Source organism: Lygodium microphyllum, chromosome 16 (genome assembly GCF_053477565.2).
Source record: "Lygodium microphyllum isolate KBCC chromosome 16, Lygodium_microphyllum_v1.1.10, whole genome shotgun sequence".
In the NCBI taxonomy this organism is placed as follows: domain Eukaryota; kingdom Viridiplantae; phylum Streptophyta; class Polypodiopsida; order Schizaeales; family Lygodiaceae; genus Lygodium; species Lygodium microphyllum.
Window position 1 is genome coordinate 72005758 of NC_141150.1, and position 23707 is coordinate 72029464.

General features: G+C 43.5%; 1 protein-coding gene across 7 annotated transcripts in view; it reads left to right on the forward strand.

Moving 5' to 3' along the window:
• Window positions 1-1911: 1911 nt before the first annotated feature.
• Window positions 1912-23707, forward strand: part of LOC148022976 (uncharacterized) — a 91649-nt gene continuing 69853 nt past the window's right edge. For all 7 annotated transcript variants that reach the window (XR_015693576.1, XR_015693575.1, XR_015693573.1 and 4 more), the window contains exons 1-3: window positions 1912-2104; window positions 2255-2314; window positions 2409-2518. Coding sequence is in view for 3 of the 7 variants with exons in the window: in XM_087695928.1 (XP_087552054.1) it covers window positions 1963-2104; window positions 2255-2314; window positions 2409-2518 (312 nt within the window). In the remaining 4 variants the exon portion in view is untranslated. The remainder of the gene's footprint in view (window positions 2105-2254; window positions 2315-2408; window positions 2519-23707) is intronic.

Sequence of the window (23707 nt, forward strand, 5' to 3'; positions counted from 1 at the left end):
CCTATATAACCCTTGATCCCTTCTAACTCGCCCTGTATCGTTACTCCATTAGCAAGGTACTCTTCATATTTCTCTTCCAACATTCTCTCAATCCTATGTAGACGGCCACCAATGTTCTCACAAATAGAAATCATAGCTTTTTGATGTCGAAATAGTGTCTTCACTTGCTTTTCAATCCCATCCAAGCGACGAATAAACCTCAAGAAACCAATGGAACTATCATGCCCTCCAACATAATTAAGTGCACGATGAATTGCATTCTTCCTTGTGACCTCCTTTATTTTGTGTACATTCATTTGCACGTTAGGAGTGCACTGTATAATATCTTCTACAAACATATTCTTCTTTCAGAAGCCTCCATACTAGGCAAAAAGCACGTGTTAGCCTTGAGGGATATATAAAATATTCTCAAAATTTACAAACAACAAAAACTCCCATATCTAATACTGCCAAAGTTCAACTAACCCTCTCTCTCTACTTCTCCCTCTCCCTCTCTGAAACCCTAACCAACCAACCAATGCACTAACTAACCAACACAACCAACCTACTCTCTCTCTCTCTCTCTCTCTCTCTCTCTCTCTCTCTCCACCAAACTAAATAACCAACTATTAATAGACAATAATAATGTAAATAACTAAACTAACCAACTAACCCTAAACTAAAGTAACCTACCAACTAAACTAATTAAACTAAGAAAGAAAGACATTGAGAGAGAATAGGGGGATAAAGAAAAAAATGAAGAAGAAGAAGAAGAAGAAGAAGAAGAAGAAGAAGAAGGAGAGATAGAGGAGGAAGAAGGACAAGAGAGAGAGAGAGAGAGAAAAAAAAGAAGAAAAAGAGAAGAAGTGAGTAAAAGTAACCTACTAACCAATTGAGAGAGAGAGAGAGAGAGAGAGAGAGAGAGAGAGAGAGAGAGAGAGAGTTAGAGAAGAAGTAGAGACAAAGGTGAGAGAAGAAGATGGAACCTGCTAATAGCTAACCCAACTAAGTAATATCATATAGATTTTTCTGTAACTACTTGACCAACTAACATACTAACTAAACTAACTAACCAACTAAGAAGAAGAAGAAGAAGAAAAAGAAGAGAGGGAGAGGAGAGAGAGTGTGAGTAAGTGAGTGAGAGGAAGAAGAACACGAAGAAGAATGAGAGAGAGAGAGGTTCTAACTACCCCAACGACCAATCCCACAAACAAAATTGTACCAAGCAAACAAAAGCACCAATAAATTAAACTGCACCAACCCATAACTAAGAAAGAGAGAGTCAAAGAGAGAGAGAGCAAGGGAAGAGAGAGAGAAGAAGAAGAAGAAAAAGAAGAGAGGGCAAGGAGAGAGAGAGTGAGTGATAGGAGGAAGAGCACGAAGAAGAATGAGAGACAAAGAGAGAGATCTACTCTCTCTCTCTCTCTCTCTCTCTCTCTAACTAACCAACCTACTAATGTATGTGTGTGAGAGAAGAATGAGAGAGATAGTGGGGAGAGAGAGGGAGAAGAAGAAGAGAGAGAGAGAGAGAGAGAGAGAGAAGAAGAAGAAGAAGAAGACAAAACCTACTAACCTAACCATCCAACTAACCAACTCTAAGAAAGAGAGAGTCACAGAGAGAGAGAGAGAGAGAGAGAGAGAGAGAGAGAAGTTCTAACTGCCCCAACGACCAATCCCACAAACAAAATTGTACCAAGCAAACAAAAGCAACCCATAAATTAAACCGCACCAACCCAAAATTGTTAAATTGTCCCCAATCATGTGAGAGATAGCAATTAATAGCACTTTGATTTGGCTTTCGGGAGCTCCATAGTGCTTCCACACTTTCCCGAACCTATAACTCAAATAAATATAAATATAGATATAGATATAGATAAGGGGCATTTTGATAAAATTTCAAAAAATAAATATAAGCAATTAGATACTCGTAAGGCGGACTAGAAAACACGGCAACACAAACCACCTGGGAAGAGAGAGGGAGAGATGGTCGTGTGGGGGACGGCGGACTGCAGCTTGTGTTCCTCATTCTCTTCATCATTTGCTATCGGGCCATTCCAGTATCCATCTTACCGCCATTACAATGGAAACCTTACCGTTCCAGCAGTCACAGCTTCTCTTCCTTCAGGTGATCACTACTGTGTCTCTCCCTCTCCCCCCCTCCCCGCCAGCACTAGCGATTCCTTCCGCTACAACGATGCTCTGAGATTTTCTTAATCTGTTGCACGACTGTGCCCCTTTCTCATCCGTTTGTGGTTCCATTCATCTCCATTGGCAGCGGTGCAAGCGCGAATATCAGTTGCTGCAAGCACTGGACGACTCGACCTTAGCCATTGTGGTAACATAGTTTGGTTCTCATTTCTTTTTCCTTCCTGTCCGTCTTTCTTTCGACGTGCCATACGCAGGAGCCTTGTTTTGTTCCGTGACTACAGGATTGGACGAAGTCCCTGCTCAAGTGTATTCTCTCACAGACCTGGTCGACCTCTCCTTGGCTGGCAACAATATCACGCACATTGAAGAAGAGATTCAAAGGCTGAAAAGCGTAAGTCTTACATTCTTCCATGAGCCGTCCAAACTGCAGGAAGATAAAATGAACTGAAAACCAACGGCTTAGAAGCCAAAACGCGATCCTCACCAACGAGTCGAATAACTGATAAGTATGGCAAGTGGTTCATTTACAGCATTTGAGTAACGTTGATGGATGTGAAAATGACTGAATAGTTCCGCCCTCATGCACAAATTACAAAATAACAGAACGCAAGTGTGGCTGTCTAAGTCTGGAACATATCCGAGTCACATGCAGCTTGCTGGCAATGTTTGGCAAGGCTGTACCAATCTATGGGTATTGCAGGACTCTATTAGTAGAAATACAAATTACTGCCATTGCGGGAATTGCTGAGTTTCCTCTAGAGAGGTTTCTTACCAAACATCTAGAAGCAATGCAATCACCACCGGGCGTATAAAAGAGCGACCTTAACTAAGAGGTCTAACAGGAGCATTGTGTCCTAGGCTCTTCCAACTGAGGTATGTCAGGTTACCTTCAGCATCAGACTCCATTTCCTCTTGGTTCTTGTGTTAGCAGATTAGTGAGCTCATGAGTGAGTTTGTGTGTGTTTGTGGGCTGGGCACAGGAGAGTGTTTTAGCTATTTTTTTGGTGTTTCATTTATGAGGTTTTGGTCATTTTATGCTGGCTGACTTGATTATTATTACTATATTCAGCTGCCTGACCTGATGCATTATTGGCATTATTTTATGCCTATGTATTCAGGCACTCTCCTCCTCAGTCATTATTATCCACTTGCAGAATTCCAATGCAAGTTCTGTTGGAGAGGGAGCCAGTGCCAATGCCTACACAGCCATTGACTCACTATTGCATGCGATTGTCTTGTGTTTGGTATATGCATTCCATTTGCCAAGCATATATTTGAGTTCTCTCTTTATAGTGTTCTCGTGATATTCTCTTTTTTCTTCTCCTGTGTTGTGTAGTCTATTATAGCAGCCTTCTACTCTTTCATTGCTGTACCCGCTTCTAACATGGTATTAGTGTGTGTTAGGCCTTGTGGTGCTGTTTTTTGCTGCTGCAGGTCTGCCATCATCTTCAATTGCTATTGTTGATCATTCTGATTGCTGCCCTCAGTTTCCAGCCTGGACGACCCCTAATAACTGCTGTATGCCCTGTTTCCTGCCCCAAAAACCTGCTCTTTGACCAGTTCTACTTGCGTTTTGATTTCCAGTGTCTGCCTGTTCAGGTTTTTCGGCTTCTCTAGGCTGGGCAACAGTATTTTCAGGCTGCTTTTGTTGTCTTTTGTCCTTTTCTGGCTAGTTTTGGTTGATTTCACCTTGTCTATTCAGATATTGCATTCTTGCAGCAGTCATGTTGTGATCAACTGTTTCTCTACTGTGTGTAAACTCATAATCAGTGCAATTTGTGCTGTGTTTGATTGTACTCTCCTATTTCTCTTCGTATTACACAAGCACATGTAGCTTGTGCTTCGTGAGGCTCATCTTGTGGGGATTGTGCTCTATAAACTCCCTTCGGAGTTTGATGGAGTAGCCACTACTGTGAAGAAAACTGCTAGGGTTTGCATTGAGGACACATAGAGTGTATGACCATGACAGAAACACAAAGAGACAGATACAGACACAGAGGGCAAAACTCAAACCCTAAATGCAAAACTCAAAACTCAAACACAAATAGAAGGGAGAGAGAGAACGCAACTCTGAAGTGGATGAATGCTGTAAATGAATGTAAGAGTGTAGAGTGTGCTCAAGGGCAGAGCAATGTTAGAGTGTGACGTCCACCGGAGACGGATCCCATGTCTGTGACCACTAGTTGGAGTGTAGGAGTGTTGAATAGTGAATGGCAGCAGACTGGTCACCAAAATGCAGCAATTTGGAGGCTGGAAACTGGTAAACGCAATAGTGTACTGCTGATCAAAGGCTGGAAATTGCGCATAGTCTGCTGTAAACAGCAGGTTGAAACAATGTTTGATGTAGCTGGCGATGATGGGATGATCAGATCGCAGCAGATAATGATGTTGCCAGCAGCTGACGTCAACATGGATGAAGGCACCAACAGTAGGAGCAAACACGGATGGAGTGGCAGCAGTCTCGAGGGATGGACAGCCATGTGGGAGAAGGCTGATGGTTGAAATTTGCACGTGAAGTGAGAAACCTGCATAGATGGAATAAGGCTGAATGGGGGCAGCCTGTCTATTTATAGATGTGGAAGGCCGCCCCAAAAATTAGGGTTTCCATTGAACTCTCTCGAACCGCTCCTTGTTTTAGGGTTTCCACTGAATTCTCTCGAACCGCTTCCCATTTTAGGGTTTTTACTCTAAAGAGTATTTTTTAGTGTGTTTTGGGGCTGTTTAAGAGGCTAATCAGCAAGTAATGCATATTTTAGCTCAACATGCCTTGTGGGCCGAGACATCCTTGACATTAGTAAGCTTTATATATATGTCCTCGATGTTGCTTGAGCATGAGCCATCATTGAGATTAGAGGGGAGACTTCCATCTCGGTACGGTGGCCATGATGAGGCATTTGTAGCTCCAGAGAGGGGTGATAGGAAGAAGAAGTCGAAGGCCCAATGTTATCATTGTGATAAGAAGGGTTCTTTGCACAAGGACTATAAGGAGTTAGTGGCTTTAGAGAAGACAGGAAGAGAAGAAGAAGCAGGGTAAAGACTCCTCTAATGCGTCATTCTTTTCCTTCTCCTCCTCCCACTTAGATCCTTTGGCCAAGACTAAGGCTAAGGCACGAAAGGGATTATCTTCTTCAAATTGAGGGAAGGCTCTAGATACTCCTCTTCTTGTTGCTTTCTATTGTGAACGATGTGGCCATCCCTCACGACTCTTTGGTGCCAGAGAGGGAGTGTGAGAGTGGTGAAGTGGGCAAGTGTTGGGGTAAGGGTCTATTTGACCTCCGTGTATAGTACACACACACAATTCAATTGTACATGTGAATGCACCCTTATATGCCCTAAGTATAAATACATTTTATACTTTGTGTACCAACACATATAGTTGGTACACTCAAATCTAATCGTACTTTCACTCACTCTCTCTCTCTCTCTCTCTCTCTCTCTGTGTGTCTCTCTCGTCACTCTACTCGAACTGCTGCACATCCCCAGCTAAGCTCCAACAACTGGTATCAGAGCATAGAGTGCACGTTTTCCGAGACCATAGGCTCTAGTTGTCAGTTGCAAGATTGACATGCGACAACTATTAGCTTGCGAACACCTCGATGCTGAGGAAGGTCAATCGAGCAGGAGTCGCGGGTTCTCAGCTCAGGTGACATGTAGACAGTCTGTGGCAAGCTTAGCTTGTGACCAGCGCGAAGGCGCCGTCTGAAACGAGGCGACCTAATGATAGACCCAATAGGAAACCGGAGCTCGTGTTGGGTAGCAGCGGGCCAGGCGGGCAGTTTGGGCGCGTCATGTGCAGGGCAGTTTGGGCGCAGGCGAGTAGTCGGGTGCAGGCAACCTGACGCCTGACAGTCAGGCATAGGTGATGGACGGTCAGGTGCAAGTGACGTGACGCTTGATAGGTCATGCGACCCTCCTGACGGGTCAATGGGCCCTCCTCCTACCATTTTTCATCAAATCAAAAACTTTATTTTCTTTCAAATCTCTTTTGAAATTCTTTCCTTGGACCGGGGTTCACACGTTGAAGCACGGGTCACAGATTTGTGCAAATCTAGCCCAAAAATTTGGGGCTTTTCTTGGTTTTGATCTCATCGATGCTTGACAGCGACATTCAGGTTAGAAATTGCATATTGAGTATGGTGACCTCAATTAAATTGGGGATTTTGCCAAATTTGTCAGAATTTCGCTCTTTTGAGTAAAATTTCTTGACATTGGATCCCAGAAAATTAAGGCTTTTCATGTATTGGTAAATTTTTGCTCGGCCTTTAGTTTGGCTGACATTTATGCACTTTTGGACTTGAAATTTTGGGGCTTTGTGTAGAATCTCGTAAATTTTTGCATTTTTTACCCGTGTGGTGGCTAATTCATATACAAATAGCAAAGATTTATTACTGTTTGAGGAAGAACTGTAGTGTGTTTGCTGGCTCAGCTTGTGCTTTTATAGTCCAGGGCATTTAGTCTTGTGTTCGTGATAAAATGGCTACAACTTCTTCCAATTCAGACATCAAGAGTTTGATGGAAATCAAACGGTTTGATGGTCATGGCTTTGACCTTTGGAAAGACCGTATGTAGGGCATATTGTTCCTAAAGGATTGCGAGGATGCTTTGCAGGATGATAAACCCGCACAAATGTCTGATGCAGATTGGGCTAGAGTAAACAAAAAAGCTGCAGCTTACATTACATCTTGACAGACATTAAGGGTTTAGATATATGTTATGCTGTATGGGAGAAGCTGAAAACTACCTATGAGATCACCACACCTGTTAATCATGTGCATTTAATGCGCAAGTTGGTGAATATGCGATTGGATGAGTCAAAGCCTGCACAGCTGAGCACTTGAGTGCATTTATAGGCATTTTAAATGAGCTCAAGGATGCAAATTTGGACTTTGATGATAAGTTGCGGGTGATCTTTTTGATCATGACACTACCTGATTCTTGAGAGACCTTGTGTCAGAGTGCAGCGATGCGGAAGCGTAGGACAAAGACTGAGAGAGAGAGAACACAGAGAGGAGAGAGAGAAAAGGAGACAGTGTAAACGCAGAAAATCTGCGGTGTAGTATGTTATATAAGAGTGCAGAAATACACAAGGGGGCAGAGGAAATATCTGCGTATGTCTCTGACTTGATGACCTCGATCTCCTTCAGCCTGAGCACAATCTGTTTCAGCCAACAGATCTCAAGATCAGAATCTGAATAATGAATGCTGGAGTGAGCCACGAAACCGGCTATAAATAGTCGAAAAAATAGGAAATAATTGGACCAAGTCAGTTGCATTAAATGCAGCTGACTGCATTAAATCTGATCGACTGTACCAGCAAATCTGGCCGACTGTACCAGTGCCTTGTCATACTGTTGACGTGGATTGCCATATTGCTGACGTGGATCTTGCTGTCCACCAACCTATTGACGTGGAACCTGTTGTCTGTCATGTGTCCAGGAATTGATTGCCTAACATCTCCTCTCAGATCTTGGACGGGTCAAAACCCTGAGGGATTTGGAATATTGCTGAAGAAGAGCCTGGGGAAGCGCCTTCGTAAACAAATCTGCAAGATTATTCTCCGTCTTGCAGTACTCCACATCAATGGTCCCATCTAGAAGCTTCTCCCAAATGAAGTGATACTGGATCTCAATGTGCTTCGTCCGGGCATGGAACACTGGATTCTGTATCAAGGCAATGCAACTCTCATTGTTGCACCGCAGAAGAGTAGGACGAGTCTGGGGGCAGCCAAGCTCCTCCAACAATCTTCGAAGACACACAACCTCACATGTGGTGGAAGACGCAGCCCGATACTCCGCTTTAGTAGAAGAAAGGGCTACTGTGGGTTGCTTCTTGCTACTCTAAGAGATAACGCTTGTACCCAAGATAAAACAGTAGCCTGTAGTAGACCGTCGGTGGTCCACATCTCTAGCCCAATTTGAGTCACTCCAACCTGCAAGAACAAGAGCAAAAGCATCTGTACCTATTGGATAATAAATTTCTAAGTCAGAGGTCCCCCTCAAATATCGAAGAATCCTTAGGGCAGCTTGCCAATGCACCTGTTTGGGTTCACTCATGAACCCCGCCAAAAGACCCGCAGCAAACAAAGGTCAACACAAGTGTCGAGAAGCCAAATCAAGGACCCAATCAATTGATGGTAGCGGAAAGCATCTGTCACAGGAGAATCGGAGTGTGAAGTGGCCTTCTAGTTCGGATCCATAGGAGTAGTAATGGGCTGATAAGTCTCCATCTCAAAAGTCACCAAGAGTTCTTGAATGTACCTCTGTTGAGAGAGAGATGAAATTCCCCTCTTAGACTAATAAATCTTGTGACCCAAGAAGAAATGAAGAAGCCCCAAATCTGTCATCTTGAACGTCTGATGTAAAGCTATCTTGGTCTCTCGGACCTTCTATGCATGATCCCTTGTCAGAATCAAATCATCAACATACAACACAAACAACACACGACCAACCGCGGAAGTGTGCACATAAAGTTGCGGATCGGCCTTGGAGCGTCCATATCCCAACTTCGAATGAAGAAATGAGTTTATCTTCTCGTTCCATGCACACAGAGCCTACTTGAGGCTGTACAAGGCCTTCTTCAACCTGTAAACTTTTCCATCCGAGGATCCAAAGCCAGGAGGCTGCTCAACATAGATCTTCTCCTTCAAGTCACCATTCAAAAAGGCCGACTTCACATCCAACTGATAAACATGCCATCTCCTATGGCCAGCTAAGGCAAGAACAGCTCGAATAGTCGCCATACGAGCAATGGGGGTAAAAGTATCATGGAAATCAATGCCTGGGCACTGAGCAAAACCTTTAGCAACAAGGCGAGCCTTGTGCTTGTCCAAAGAACCATCGCTAAGGTACTTGGTCTTGAAGATCCACTTGACACCAATCACCTTCTTGTGAGAGGGACGAGGCACAAGAGACCAAGTGCCATTCCTCCCAATAGCCTCCAACTTGGCTTCCATGGCCTTCTGCCAATGATCAGACTGCAAAGCCTCCTTCAGTAAAGTGGGCTCTCGATCTTGCATAACACGGGTCAGTAAACAATAGTTGGAGCAGACAAGCTCCGAAGAATGTGCCTGGTTCCTCCGTGACCGCTACAGTCCATTCTGCGGTTCTCACTCCTCAGGGACCCCCTCGATCCTTGAATCTCGGAGGTTGGCATAGGCCCAATGAGGAGGAGGATGAATCTCTCCCTGTCGCCCTCCATCTGCTGAAGACTTAGGAACATCCATCGGCGGAAGCTCCTTGAGGGTGGGCGGTGGAAGAGAAGACTCTGAATCTGAAGAAGAATCTCCATCAAGAGGCTCTGGCTCCAAAGAAACTGTCTCGGGAGCCCAACTCTCCCTCGAATCTCCAAGGACAAGGTGCTCCTCACCCCCTTCTGTGGCTAGTACTTCTACGAACCGAACATCTCGGCTCGTGTAGACATCCCGCTTAACGGGATCAAACAAACGATAACCTTGGGATTGGGAGCTATAGCCAATAAAAACCTATCGTCGGGAAGCAGCCCCGAACTTATCACGCTGCGTCTTCGGAATGTGCACATAAGCGTCACACCCAAAGATCCTGAAATAAGAGACATCAGGCTTAGTCCCGGAGTAAGTCTCAAAAGGTGTCATCCTGTCAACGGCCGAAGTGGAAGATTGATTAAGGATGTGAACATCGGTAGCCACTGCCTCGGCCCACAGAAACCGAGGTGTCTTGCGGTGCTCCATCATGGTGCGTGCCATCTCGATCACACTTCGGTTTTGTTGCTCCAAAATGCCATTCTCTTGGGGAGTATTGGTGTTAGCAAACTCCTGGTGAATGCCCCTATTTGCACAAAAACGAGCAAACTCATAAGACATAAATTTACCTCCCTTGTCTGAACGCAAGGTCTTCAGTCTCGCCGGCCAGAACGGTTCTTCTCAAAGAGAAGCCAATCCTTGAAATGAGAGAAAGCTTCCGACTTCAAAGTCAAGAAATAAACCCAAGTCATCTTGCTGTAGTCATTTACGATCAATATGAAGTACAAGCTCCCCTTTAGGGGCTCGGTCCTCATCAGGCCACAAAGATCCGTAGATACAAGCTCTATGGGTGAAGTAGACCGTCTAGAAGCTTTGTTGGGAATTGCATCTCGATGCAGTTTCCCAAGAATGCAGGAGACATATGGCTGATGGCTCATCACTATGTTCGGCAAGCCTCGGACAAATGACCCTCGCGACGCCTTCCGAAGGTACTCGTAGTTCACGTGGCCAAACCGAGCATGCCAGAGCTCGGACTGTGTCTGAGAAGTAAGAAGAAGAGAAGTAAGAGCTGAAGAAGACTTTAATTTATAGACTCCATTTTCCTCATACCTTGTAGAGAGAACCTTTCTCGATCCACGATTAAGGACGCGAACAGTATCACTGTCAAACTCCACCAAGAGGCCAAGAGCACAAATCTTCTGAACTGAAAGTAAATGATACCCCAATCCTGGCACATGCAACACCTCAGAGGTGTAGATACCACCATGTCCATTTGGAATAAGCTGCATCTCACCCTGCGCAGCAATAGATACAGAAGAGCTGTCTCCAATGAGAATATGCCCATGCGAAGGTCGCAAATGGGCAACACCAACGGAAGAAGGAGTCATGTGCTGTGAGGCACCACTGTCCACAATCCACTCTCAAGCTTGGGGAGCTGTCATCGCAGCATCAGAAGTTGTCGATGTAGAGTCCTCAATGACTGCTAAGTGTAGAAAAGCTGCTGATGAGGGTGCAGCCATCGCTCCAGAGTCCTTGGTGTCCTTCTTCTTGGTATCCTTCTTGTCTTTGTCAGGGCAATTCTTCTTCCAGTGACCGGTCTTTTCACAAATATGGCAAGTTGATTCCTTCTTCTTGTCCTTCTTGGATTTGTTGTCCTCGTTCTTCTTCTTTTGGTCCTTCCCCTTCTTCTGAGAGGCTTGACCAACCAATGCCTCCGATTTGGAAGCATTCTGTCCCTTCAATGTTCCTCCTGGTCCAAGACTATAGGAACCAACTCTTTCCACCGAAGAGTCGACTCCCGCCCTAAAGCAATAAGAGCGGAATAAAAAGTACCGAATCATGGCGGCAACTGGGATAGTAAAGTGATCGCCATGTCTTTGGAGGAAATAGGCTTCCCCGCGTTTTGAACGTGCATTTGAAGCTGACGAAGCTTGTTGATGTGTTCCCGAAGCGAAGAAGACTTATTCATGAACAAAGTCCGCATCTGCATCTCCAAAGAAACCCTCTTCATCAGGGTCAACCGGTTGTACATCTAGTCGAGCTCCAACGATATCTCACGAGCCACCGTCAAGTGCTCGATGTGAGCTATTACGGCTGTGGTGCAAGACAGAAACAGAAAAGATCGAATCGTGGCATTCAGTTTGTCCCAATGAGACTCTGCCTTGGTCAACTTCGCACAAGCATTGGAAGAGAGTTTGGACTCATCCCTCACTGAGGGACTGTTAATCATAAGACTCTAAAATGGCCAACATCATCACCCGCCAGATGCGGTAATTGTCTCTATCAAGCTTTTGATCTGTTGGAAGAGCCGGTAGGACAGGCACCTTCCTGTCCATGATTGCCTGGAACTCCGAATCAGTGTCTGTAGACATGTTAACTTGCAATACCTACACAAACGCAAAAGCAGCCCCCTCTGACTATGAAAACGCAGCCTTCTAGGAGTGATTCCTCTGTTGCCCAAACCTTTTTCACCCGCCGGAGGCGATGAAAAGGTAAAATCTGCAATGGAAGGCCTCAAACGCAGTCTTCCTCACCTTCAAACAGCAATAACCTGAAGCAAATTCACCGATTAGACTCCTTTCCCGCATGCCCACGCTCGCTTGAGCCTTGATCCGGTGCGTAGCCCTCCTGTCCGTCCTCGAAACTTGGAAATGCAGCCTTGTGTTGCGATGAAATCTCCTCTTTAGATAGGTTCAGCCCTTAGTCAGTCCATCTTCACCGCTTTGATACCATGTTAGAGTGTAGCGATGCAGAAGCATAGGACAAAGACTGAGAGAGAGAGAACACAGAGAGGAGAGAAAAGGAGATAGTGTAATCGCAGAAAATCTGCGGTGTAGTATGTTGTATAAGAGTGTAGAAATACACAAGGGGGCAGAGGAAATATCTGCGTGTGTCTCCGACTTGATGACCTGGATCTCCGTTAGCTTGTCTTAGCCAACAGATCTCAAGATCAGAATCTAATTAATGAATGCTGGAGTAAGCTACGAAACCGGCTATAAATAGTCGAAAAATAGGAAATAATTGGAGCAGGTCGATTGTATTAAATGCAATCGACTGCATTAAATCTGGCGGACTGTATCAGTGCCCTGCCGTACTGTTGACGTGGACTGCCATACTGTTGACGTGGAGCCTGCTATCCACCAACTTGCTGACGTGGAACCTGCTGTCTGGCATGTATCCAGGAAATGACTGTCTAACACCTTGGTGGTTTCTCTCAGCAATAATCCCAATCTCTCATATGATGGGGTGGGGGGTTCAATCTTGAATAAAGAAATTAGACATATGTCTAGTGGAGAAGGCAGTAACTCAACTTATAATGTAAGAGGTAGGGCTGAAAAAAAAAATGTAAATGCAGGACAAAGAAATAGAAGCAATAGCAAAGGAAAGGAAAAGAGTGGCATTACTTGCTATCATTGTGGACGGAAGGGCCACAAGAAACCTGATTGCAGGTATTACAAGAAGGAACAAGAGAGAAAGAAGAATGCAGGAGACAAAAAGGAGAATGAGACAGATACATCTGAGGCAGCCAAAGGCCAATGTGGCTTCCAGTGTGGTCATAGAGGAGCTTTCGTATACAAAGGCTGATGTATTATGTGTAGTTGATTATGATGCCCTTGTATGCCACATGTAGGATATGCAGATTACCAAGGTTGATGTGATTGATGCACTTTTGTTAGTTGATGATGGTGTCACTCAGACTTGGATTGTAGACTTTGGTGCCTCTTTCCATGTAACTCCTTGCTTAGAGTGTTTTGTTATGTTCAATGCAGGCAGTTATGGAAAGGCGTATCTTGGAAATAACCATGCTTGCAGCATTGATGGGATTGGCTTTGTACACTTGTCTTTAAACAATGGGCAAGAGCTTGTGTTGAAAGATGTCAGATATGTGCCTAGCATTAAAAAGAGTTTACTATCTGTTGGTCATCTTGACTTGAATGGTTACACTATACTGTTTGGTGGTGGTTTGTGGAAATTGAAAAAGGGTTCCATGCTGATTGCAAAAGGGACCAAGAAGGGCACTTTATATTGTTTTCACTGTAAAGCTTTGAATGATAAGTTTCTTGTAGTTGCTGAAATTGGATGTCATTTGGAGTTATGTCATAAGAGATTAGGCCATATGAGCCAGAAAGGACTTGATGTCCTTACCTCTCTGAAGAGGGTTGATGGAAAAGGCTCTAAACTTGACTTTTGTAATGAGTGTCAGTTTGGAAAGCAAATAAGAAATTCCTTTTACTCTGGTGTCTCTCATGAGTCCAATGTCTTGGACTTAGTGCATTTTGATGTATGTAGTATGCCTGTGAAATTGTAGGGTGGTGCTACATATTTTATCTTCTTTATTGATGATTGCTCCAAAAAGATTTGGGTATACTTGTTGAAAAAGAAAAGTGAAGTATTTGTTGTTTTTAAAACTTTTCATGCATTTGTGACCACTCAGACATGTAGAAAACTGAAATGCTTGAGAATTGATAATGGGGGTGAGTTCACATCTATTGAATTCAAGTCCTTTTGTGACTTGCATGGAATTAAGAGGGAGCTTATAGCCTTTTACAACCCTTCTTCAAATGGGGTGGTTGAAAGATATAATAGGACTTTATGTGAAAGAGTGCATTGCATGCTGTCCACTGCTACTCTCTCTCATGAATTTTGGGGAGAGGCACTCAAAACTGCGGTTCACATTTGCAACCGCTCTCCAAACAGGTCCTTAAATAATGGCATCCCTAATGAGGTTTGGTTTGGCAAATCGGCCTCATACGACCATTTACGTATATTTGGCTATGATGCTTTTGTGCATGTTCGAGATGAACTGAGGAACAAACTTGATCCAAAATTCACCAAAGGCATTTTCATGGGCTATGGTGACGAGGGTGAATTTGGCTACAAAGTGTGGTTACCTCAGTCCAAGAAAATTATTCGCAGTCGTAATGCTGTGTTTAATGAGGCAAAATTGCTGAAAGGTACTTTAGCCTCTAATGAAGATATGAAAAGGTTAAATTTCAGAATTTACAGCCACCCATTAATTCAAAGGATGAGCCTCATGGTGTTGTACCATAGGCTGAAACTGATGATCAGCCGGCTATTTTTGAGCCAGATGATGATGAACAACAAATAGGAGCACAAGGAGGTCATGGACAGCAAGATAGACTTGCTCATTATGAAAATTCAGGTGCTGTACAGCATGAACAACATGCTGAAAATGGGTTACAGTAGCCAATAAATGCTGAAAATGCCATACCTCCCGATGTAGACCCAATTCCTAAAAATGTTGATTGTTGGGTACGCAGGTCTACATGCGTAAGAAAGCAGCCACACAGGTTTGACCCCTCGCATTATGTGATACTTACAGATGAGGGTGAGCCTCTTACATACAAAGAAGCCAAGTCATGCCAATTCAGCAGCAAGTGGAAGCTAGCTATGCAGGAAGATATTAAATCTTTGTATGCTAATGATACTTGGGATCTTGTGTCATTGCCCAAAGAAAGGAAGCCTCTTTCAAACAAATGGGTTTTCAAAGTAAAGATAGTTGATGGGAAACCCAAGTACAAGGCAAGACGTACATGGAAAAGGATATAGATGGCAGCCCCATCATACTTGTTTTGTATGTGGATGATATGTTGCTACTTGGGAAAAGAATGACTAGCTTGGATGCTCTAAAAAATAAGCTGAAATCAGCCTTCTCCATGAAAGATTTGGGGAATACAGAGCATATTTTGGGCATGAGGATTCGCAGAGATAAAATGTAGAAATTGTTGTTTTTATCTCAAGAAAAGTACATTGAAAAGGTACTGGATAGATTTAACATGGTTGAAGCTAAGCCTTTTGGGGTACCTTTACCTCCTTATGTTAAGCTTAGTAAAGCCAACAGCCCAAAAGATAACGTGGAAGCAAATGCTATGAAGGGAGTCCCTTATGCATAAGCTTGTGGCTTTCTTATGTATGCTATGGTTGCTACTCGTCGAGACTTTGCTCATGCAGTGGGAGTTGTTAGCAGGTTTATGTCAAATCCTGGCAAAACACATTGGGAGGTTGTCAGGTGTATTCTTCGATACCTAAAGAGGTATTTGCTATGGGCAGGGTGCACTTAGTTTGCAGGGTTATTGTGATGCAGACATGGTAGGTGACTTGGACACTCGTAGGTCCACTAGCGGGTATGTCTTTATAGTTGTTGGTGGGGTTGTTTCTTGGTGTTCTAGGTTACAGAATATCGTCGCATTGAGTACTACTGAAGCTGAATACATATTAGCTATACTGAAGCTTCTAAGGAAGCTATATGGTTGAGCATACTTGCAGAGGATCTTGGCATGTCTATGATACTGCAATTTTGGGATGTGATAGCCAGTGTTGTGTATTTGGCTAAAAATGCCATGTATCATTCACGCACAAAGTATATAGATGTGCGATATCACTTTATTAGTCAGATTTTGGAAGATGGTCTAATCACATTGACCAAGATCAAAACACAGGACAACCTTGCAGATGTTCTCACTAAAAGTCTAAGCAAAGCTCAGCATGAGCATTGCATATGACTAGTGGGAGTTGGTTAGAGATTCACTTCGGACCTTTAAGTGGGAGGTTGTTGGGATAAAGGCTTGTTTGACCTCTGTATATAGTATACACAAACACTATTCAGTTGTACATGTGAATGCACCCTTATATGCCTTAAGTATAAATACATTTTATACTTTGTGTACCAACACATATAGTTGGTACACTCAAATCTAATCGTACTTTCACACACTCTCTCTCTCGCCATCACTCTCGCTCCAAGTGCTGCAGATCCCTAGCTAAGCTCCAACACAGGTGAGCCTTTTCTATATAGGTATATAGGTGCATAGGATCTAGAGATGACTTCCCTAATGCATTGATTGTTAAGTGTGGCAAGTTTTGAAATCTTGGAGTTGGGATTGGTATCCAGGTTCATGATGGGCTGTTTCTTGATAGAGAGTGGGATTGGCTTCTAGTTGAGCTCTCATGAGGGGACACTTTGGCGGTCTAGCCAAAGGCAAAGAATCCATGGTCATGTATGCTCCGAGGTATTATTGATAGGATGGTCAAGCTTGCTATTGTGAGGCATTGTTTGACAGACATAGAGAGTTGCTATGATTCTTCTATGTTTTGAGGTTTTGATATGATCAACATTGATATTAGGTTCTCTCTGAGGCACTTTGATGATGGCTTGATTACCCACTATGTGGGTGTCCATGGTCCTATTGTGGTGGTCTTTGGCGTATGAACTATGATGAGTTATTATCATTGTATCGTTGTATTGTATTAGATCACCCATGATCTCAGAGAGGGTGTTAGTAGATTAGTCAGCTCATGAGTGGGTTTGTACATTTGTGTTTGTGGGCTGGGCACAATAGAGTATTTTAGGTTTTTTTTTGGTGTCTTATTTATGAGATTCTGATAATTTTATGTTGGCCAATCTGAAGCATTATTGGTATTATTTTATGCCTATATATTTAGGCTCCCTCCTCCTTAGTCATTATCATCCACTTGTAGACTTTCAATGCAGGTCTCATTGGAGAGGGGGAACTAGTCTCAGTGCCCACACAACTCTAGCGACTCGTTGTTGTATGTAACTATCTCGTGTTTGGTATATGGATTCCATTTCTTGAGCTTATCTTTGAGTTTTCTCTTTGCAGTGTTCTTGCGTTCTCTTTTCTCTTGCATTGTGTTGTCTATTATAGTAGTCTTCTACACTTTCATTGTTGCACTCACTGTTGACACTTTGGCACAATGTAAATTCTGACATTAGATTCTCCATCTCTGAAGGTGAATATCCATGGTTGAGAAGGGGTTTCTCGTTGGCCTAGGCGTGGAGCAATTGTGCGATTAATTTAATGAAAAATGAATGAGAATAAAATAATTAATCAATGCACAACAACACTTAATCATGAATGAGAAGCAATGTATGAATGAGTCAGAGAAAGTACAATGCTCTAAGGTGATCACACTGAATAATGGGACATTTATCCAAATGAGGCATGGTGTCTTTATACAATAAAAATGAAACCCTAACAGCTTAACCGTCATAGGAAAGCTTAAAATAAGCCCTAACCCTTGTGTCACCTAGTGTCCTAGTAGTGCCAATTAGTGCCTAGGATACTAGGGACAACAACTACATTTAATGACAATTTAAATGGCTAGGGAGTGTGGATCATGAATCAAAGGGCATTAATGCGTAGGCCACAAGATGGAGATGTGATAGGGGCGGCAGTGCAGCACAACGTGGCCAGCAACTAGTGAAAGGGGTGGTTGGCTGGAGGCAATGATTAGATGTGGTGATGAGTCGGACAAGGCAAAGGCGACGGATAGGATGACAGGCAGCAAGTCAGTGGCATGACAACAGACAATAGAAGTGGTAAGGATGAAGGTAGAATGATGAGGCTAGACAGCACTATGGTTTGGCAGGTGGCACTTCAGCGTGTGCGGATAGGCTGGCGATAGGTCCATAGGGGCAGCAAAATGCTAGGCAATGAGGCATGGTGTGACGATCAATGTAGATGAGCAATGATGATGGCAGCATAGAGTGCAATTGCCAAAAAGTTGAGCTAGTGCAGTGGCAATGGCTCATACAACAATTGGTGGACCAGGAGGAGCTCAGTGGCATATGATCACGAGCGATGGTGAGGGCGATGAAGGTAAGTGGCTTTGATACCACTGTTAGCCCAAGCGTGGAGCAATTTTGCGATGAATTTATTGGAAAATGAATGAGAATAAAAGAAAAAATCAATGCACAATGATAGTAAATCACATGAATGAGTAGTGGATGAATGAGTGAGAGAGAGTACAACACTCAAGGTGATCACACTGAATAATGCCACACTTATGCAAATGAGGCATGAAGTGCCTTTAAATAATAAAAATGCAACCCTAATGGTTTAACCATCCCATCATAAGAAACCCTAAAATAAATATTAAACCCTAACCCTAGTGTCACTTAGTGCATAGGATAGTAGGGGCAACAATTGCATTTGATGATAGTTTAAATGTCTAGGGAATCTTGATCATGGATCAAAGAGCATTAATGCATAGCCTACAAGATGGCCTACATTTCTACATTTCACTTGGTATATCTATAGGTTTTATCATTATTTTTGATATTGGCCTTTCTTCTTGTTGTATCTATCCTTTTCATTGGATGATTATCATCTTTGTAAAAGAGCACTTGGGTAAGTGAACAATTTCCCCCTAATGGATACTATCCACGTGGTACCTTGCACTCTCATCATGTAGTATTACTCTTTGCATCTCATCGTATAGAGCACACATGAGCACCTTACTCACTTCAAATCCTCCCAAGCTATCTCCACCTATGGTTTTGCCACCACCATATGGTTATATCCTCCTCCATCATTTATCCTTCTTCATCATTCCTCTATCGTTGACACTCTTGTGGATGACTTTGTATACGCTCTCTATTGTGTGATTTATGAGCCAACCATCTCTCTTTGTCCCCATGGGCATTGCCACATTAAAGGGGAGAAAAGAAAGGTTCAAAGCAGTTAAATATCACCTTTGCAGGTCCTAGTAGGTCTCTAGGCAGCACAACCGATGTTTACCCTTTGTTCGGTGCCTTGGCCTCTCTGGGGTGGCCCTTTCAACTCTTAAAGTAAGATAAGCATTGTCTTTGAGTCTTGATAAGTTCTTAGGTAGCTAATGTGTACCCATTGATCGATGCCTTGGTTGCCTTGGTGTGGAACCTCTTGACATATACACAAGGTAAGTTATGCTTGCAATCTCTTTCAGGTTTCAGTTTTGTGCATGAGGAGGTGCTGAGCTCAAAAAGGTGCATTACACATTAAACCTTCATTAGCTCATTTAATAGCTTCAAAACTCAATTTCACTCACAATTTCAATGTCCCATAAGCAAACTCACCTATTTTCGGTTAGTTCCTCATTTATAAATAGAGAGTGTGCTAGGTTACTTGTATCTCTCATTTTGCAGGCTACCCTAGTTCATCCCAATCTCCATCCATTGAGTGCCTCATTTTACTCTTGCCATGGTGATCCTTAGTTGGTGCCCATTAGTTTGGTGACTCCTTTAGCTAGTGTTTCTTGTGAGTTTGCTGCGGCCTTCATCTTAAACTCTTGCATTGGCCATCTTGAGCTGTTGCCTACATCTTGGAGGTGAGGGACAATGACGAACTCGTTGAGGTTGAAGGTGTCGAGGAGGCATTAGACTTTGCATGACTAGAGAGAGGGTTTTTCCCATTGAAATTTTGGAAGCAGAGACTAAGGGTAGGCCAACCATGTTAGTAGGTGGTGCCATGGTTGCCGATTGTGGATTGGTGGCCATGGTGTTGAGAAACCACTTCTTCAATTCATACACTTCATTTAGGGTTTTGCATTGACAGTCCCAAAAAGGGTTGGTGTTCACATTTTGGTCACTTTTTCAGTGGGTGACCACATAGTGGTGCGCCACCCTAGACAACTTATGTCTATAAATAGGTAGTCACTGTAGAGTAGAAGCAGTAGAGAGAGAGCGAGTAGGCTCATTAATCGAGGTGCTCAATAATCTTGAACTGAAGAGTGTTGAATATAGTGAGATAGTGTGAGAGTGAGTCGATGGATAGGTGTGTACCAGTGTGGTACCCACAAAGAATAAAAGAATGTATTTATACTCAGGGTACGATACACTTACATCCAGGGTGAGTTCACATGTGTGAAGTAATATATACACGAGAGATACATGGGAGAGCATAAGGGGCCTTTACACCCAACAACCTCCCACTTAAAGGTCCGAAGCGAACTTTTAACCAACTCCCACAAGTCTAATGCAATGTTCAAGTTGAGTTTTTGCAAGACTTTTAATGAGAACATCTGCAGGGTTATCCTATGATTTGATCTTAGTAAGAGTGACTAGACCATCATCCAAAACTTGTTTGATAAAATGATACTAAACATCAATATGTTTGGTACGTGCATGGAACATGGCATTCTTAGCTAGGCATACAACTCTTTGGCTATCACATCTAAATACAGGTGTTTTGGTGGGCAGCCCAAAATCCTTGACCAAACGACCAAGCCAAATTGCTTCTTTTGAAGCTTCAGTGGCTGAAATATATTCAGCCTCAGTGGTAGAGTGCTACTATTTTTTGCAATCTAGAGCACCGAGAAACCGCCCCACCAGTCAAGGTAAAGATGTACCCGTGAGTAGACTTACGAGTATCCAAGTCACCTGCCATGTCTGCATCACAATACCCTTGCATATCTATTGTACCCTTGCCATAGCAAATACATTTTGTGTGTGTGCCTTAGGTACTGTAAGATAGATTTCATTGCTTCCCAATGTGCTTTGCCAGGATTTGATATGAATCTGCTTACAACTCCCAATGCATAAGCAATGTCAGGTCTAGTGGCAACCATAGCATACATGAATGATCCACAAGCTGAAGCATAAGGAACACCCTTCATAAAACTGCATGCCTTATCATCTTTTGGGCAATATGCTTTGCCAAGCTTAAGATAAGACGGAAAAGGTACACCAAGAGGCTTAGCATCAAGCAAATAAAAACGATCAAGTACGTTGCTGATGTACTTTTCTTGTGAGAGAAATAAGAGCTGTTGCTCTCTATCTCATGTGACATGCGTGCCCAAAATATGTTCAGCTGCACCCAAATCCTTCATGGAAAAGGTTGAATTCAGTTGTCTTTTCAATGCATTAATTTGGCTTTTATGCTTACCAGCAATAAGCATATCATCCATAGTAATAGGGAACGGTTGTCGCGAGGTCTTGGAACGCGGGAATGGTGTCCCAAACAGATGGGCCGAATGGGGACGCCAAAATGGGATGGGGACGTCCCCTGTCCCGTCCCCTTGTCCCGGCCGTCCCCTACCCCGTCCCCTTGTCACATCCCCTGTTAGAGGACGTTTTTGACCCCTTTTTTTTGGAGTGGGTGTCTTTTAGGGGGTGGTTTTTTTGTATGTTCTCTTTGGTAGTATACATTCACCCACACACACAGTAACATGGGACCGTTTTTGGGGATAGGGATGGGGGTAGGGACGGGACAAGGATAATAAATTGCCATCCCCTGTTACCATGAGAGGGGGCTCTAACATGGGGATGGGACTGGGACAGGAAGCTACAAAATGGGCATTCCTATTACTATGCCCACATTGTTTGCTAAGAATTGCTCTTAGCCACTTAAACAGCCCCAAAACATGCTTGTTTTAGGCTTATTTTAGCCAAAACCCTAAAACGGGGAGCGGAGCGAGAGAGTTAAGTGGGAGAGGATCTAGAACCCTAATTTTCTATAAATTGGTAGCCAGCCCTCCACTCTTTCCCAAATATCGTTTTTGTAGGTTTTAGGTGTTATCAGCTTGCTGCCCGCACCCGGTTCGCGGAGGACATCTTAGCCCTTGGTGTCCATCATTGTTACCTACAGTAAGGCGCTTGTTTCCAGCCCTCCACAAGCTGATTGCTGTTGTTTCTGCTTGGCGACTGACTGCTGCTCATCTGCATTGCTGTTGTACAGCTTGCCACGTCAGCAAACTGCTGCGTTTGCAGGCCCCAGCTGCTGCCCTGACAGTTTTCTTTCTCTTACTGCAATCGCTGTAGTCTTTCTCTCACCTGTCAACTGTCCTTTGCAGATTTCTCTCTCCTCACAGCTGCGTTTGGCAGTTTTCTCTCTCTATCTGTTGCGCTTGACAGTTTTTCTCTCTCCTCGCTATCGCCAGCCTCCACACTGTCTGCGTTTGCTGTCTACCTCCCTCTACAGCCTGTGTTTTTTGCACATTCTCTCTCTAAACTGCAATCTGTATCAGATCCAACTCACATTGCTGCGTTTGTTGGTGTTTCACATCTGGAGGCTGCCTTGCTGCGATTCGACACACTCTCCAGCTCATTACCTCTGCCATGATCCTTGAGATACAGGAGTTCGAGGTTCAGTATTCGTTCACTGCAGTGTGTTTGCTGCATGAGTATCGTATTATTAGTAGTCATATCATTTCATTTATTCAATGTGTTCATTGTCTCTGAGTTACCCTAACCCTAACCCTAACTGTGTTTTTTTATTAGTCTGTGCTTCGTCGTACGGTTTCTGTTTATGCTTCTGTGTTAGGGTATTTTCTTTACATGGTATCAGAGCCTAGTACTCTTTGAGAAACCTAGGCCTTTGATTTGACAACTCTTCGCAAGAAGCAAGAACAACAGTAGGTTCAAATGACTTCGAACACATCAACACCGATTCAGTCTCGAGAACAGCCTATGTCGAGAATCGAGCGAGAGTGGGCCGATCAGATTGCTCCACAAAGTTCCAACATGGTAGAAGACACATCTAAGTACATAGAAGAAAAGATAGGCAACCTGACCTCTAAAGAATATAAACTGATCATAGTCTATCGACGAAAGAAGATTGAGGAGCTCAACCGAAGGATTGCCCTTCAAGAAAAGCTTCTAAATGAAGGTATGCATGATTTTCACTCTTCAGATGTTATGCATAAGTCTGATGATGTTGCAGGGCCATTCGGACCTCCATCAAGGATGACCCCAACTCTTGGAGAGCAAGATCTGAAGTATTTTCCATTTTTTCCAACTCTTCCGTCCTCTCCGGTGCAAGGTACTTTTGATTCGTCTTTTGTGCCTTACAATATATTGGTAGAGATCATGTGGAAGAAAGAGTCCAGTCAGTTGACTACAGAAAAGGCCCTCTTGAGGACCAATGCTTGTATGCTAACATATGTCGAGGGGATTATAAGAAAAAGCCAGGTAACTCTTCTTCTGCCCTTTTTTCTTTTATGTCTATTTCTTATAATCAAAATGAATTTGGTGTTTCTTTCAATTCATTACATGGTGCATCATCATCTACACGGTTTCATTTTCAGTCTTTAAATGATAAAAATAAACAAAAAGAATTTGCACCTCATACACCTCACTTTCAAAACCCACCCATCCCACTACATTTTTCCGTTGCTTCACTACTTTCATTTATACCATTTACATTTTCATTTCAGACACATCATGTCACACCGCACATCACACCGGGGGGTTATGGAAACATAGACACATCCTTTAGAACCTCATCCTTCCCTTAGCCGGGTGGTGTTCCACCTACCTCATACATACTTTCGGGATCATTGCAGCCTGGGTATCCCCCTTAGTCTCTCCCGAGTGTGGATCAGTTGGCTCCACAGTTTGCCTCCATGGCATTGCCTAGTGGACCTTCTGGTCATACATGGAGGCATTGCCTAATGGACCTTCTCGTCATACTGCTGTGTCCTAGCCTCACTTTGGACAAGGCTATCGTGTCCCAGTGCCTCCACCTACATTGGCACCTTATGGAAATATTCATGTTTCAGTGGCTTCGCATCAATCGGCACTCATTGGACACTCACAGCCTACTTCTGCCTACCCACCTCTTC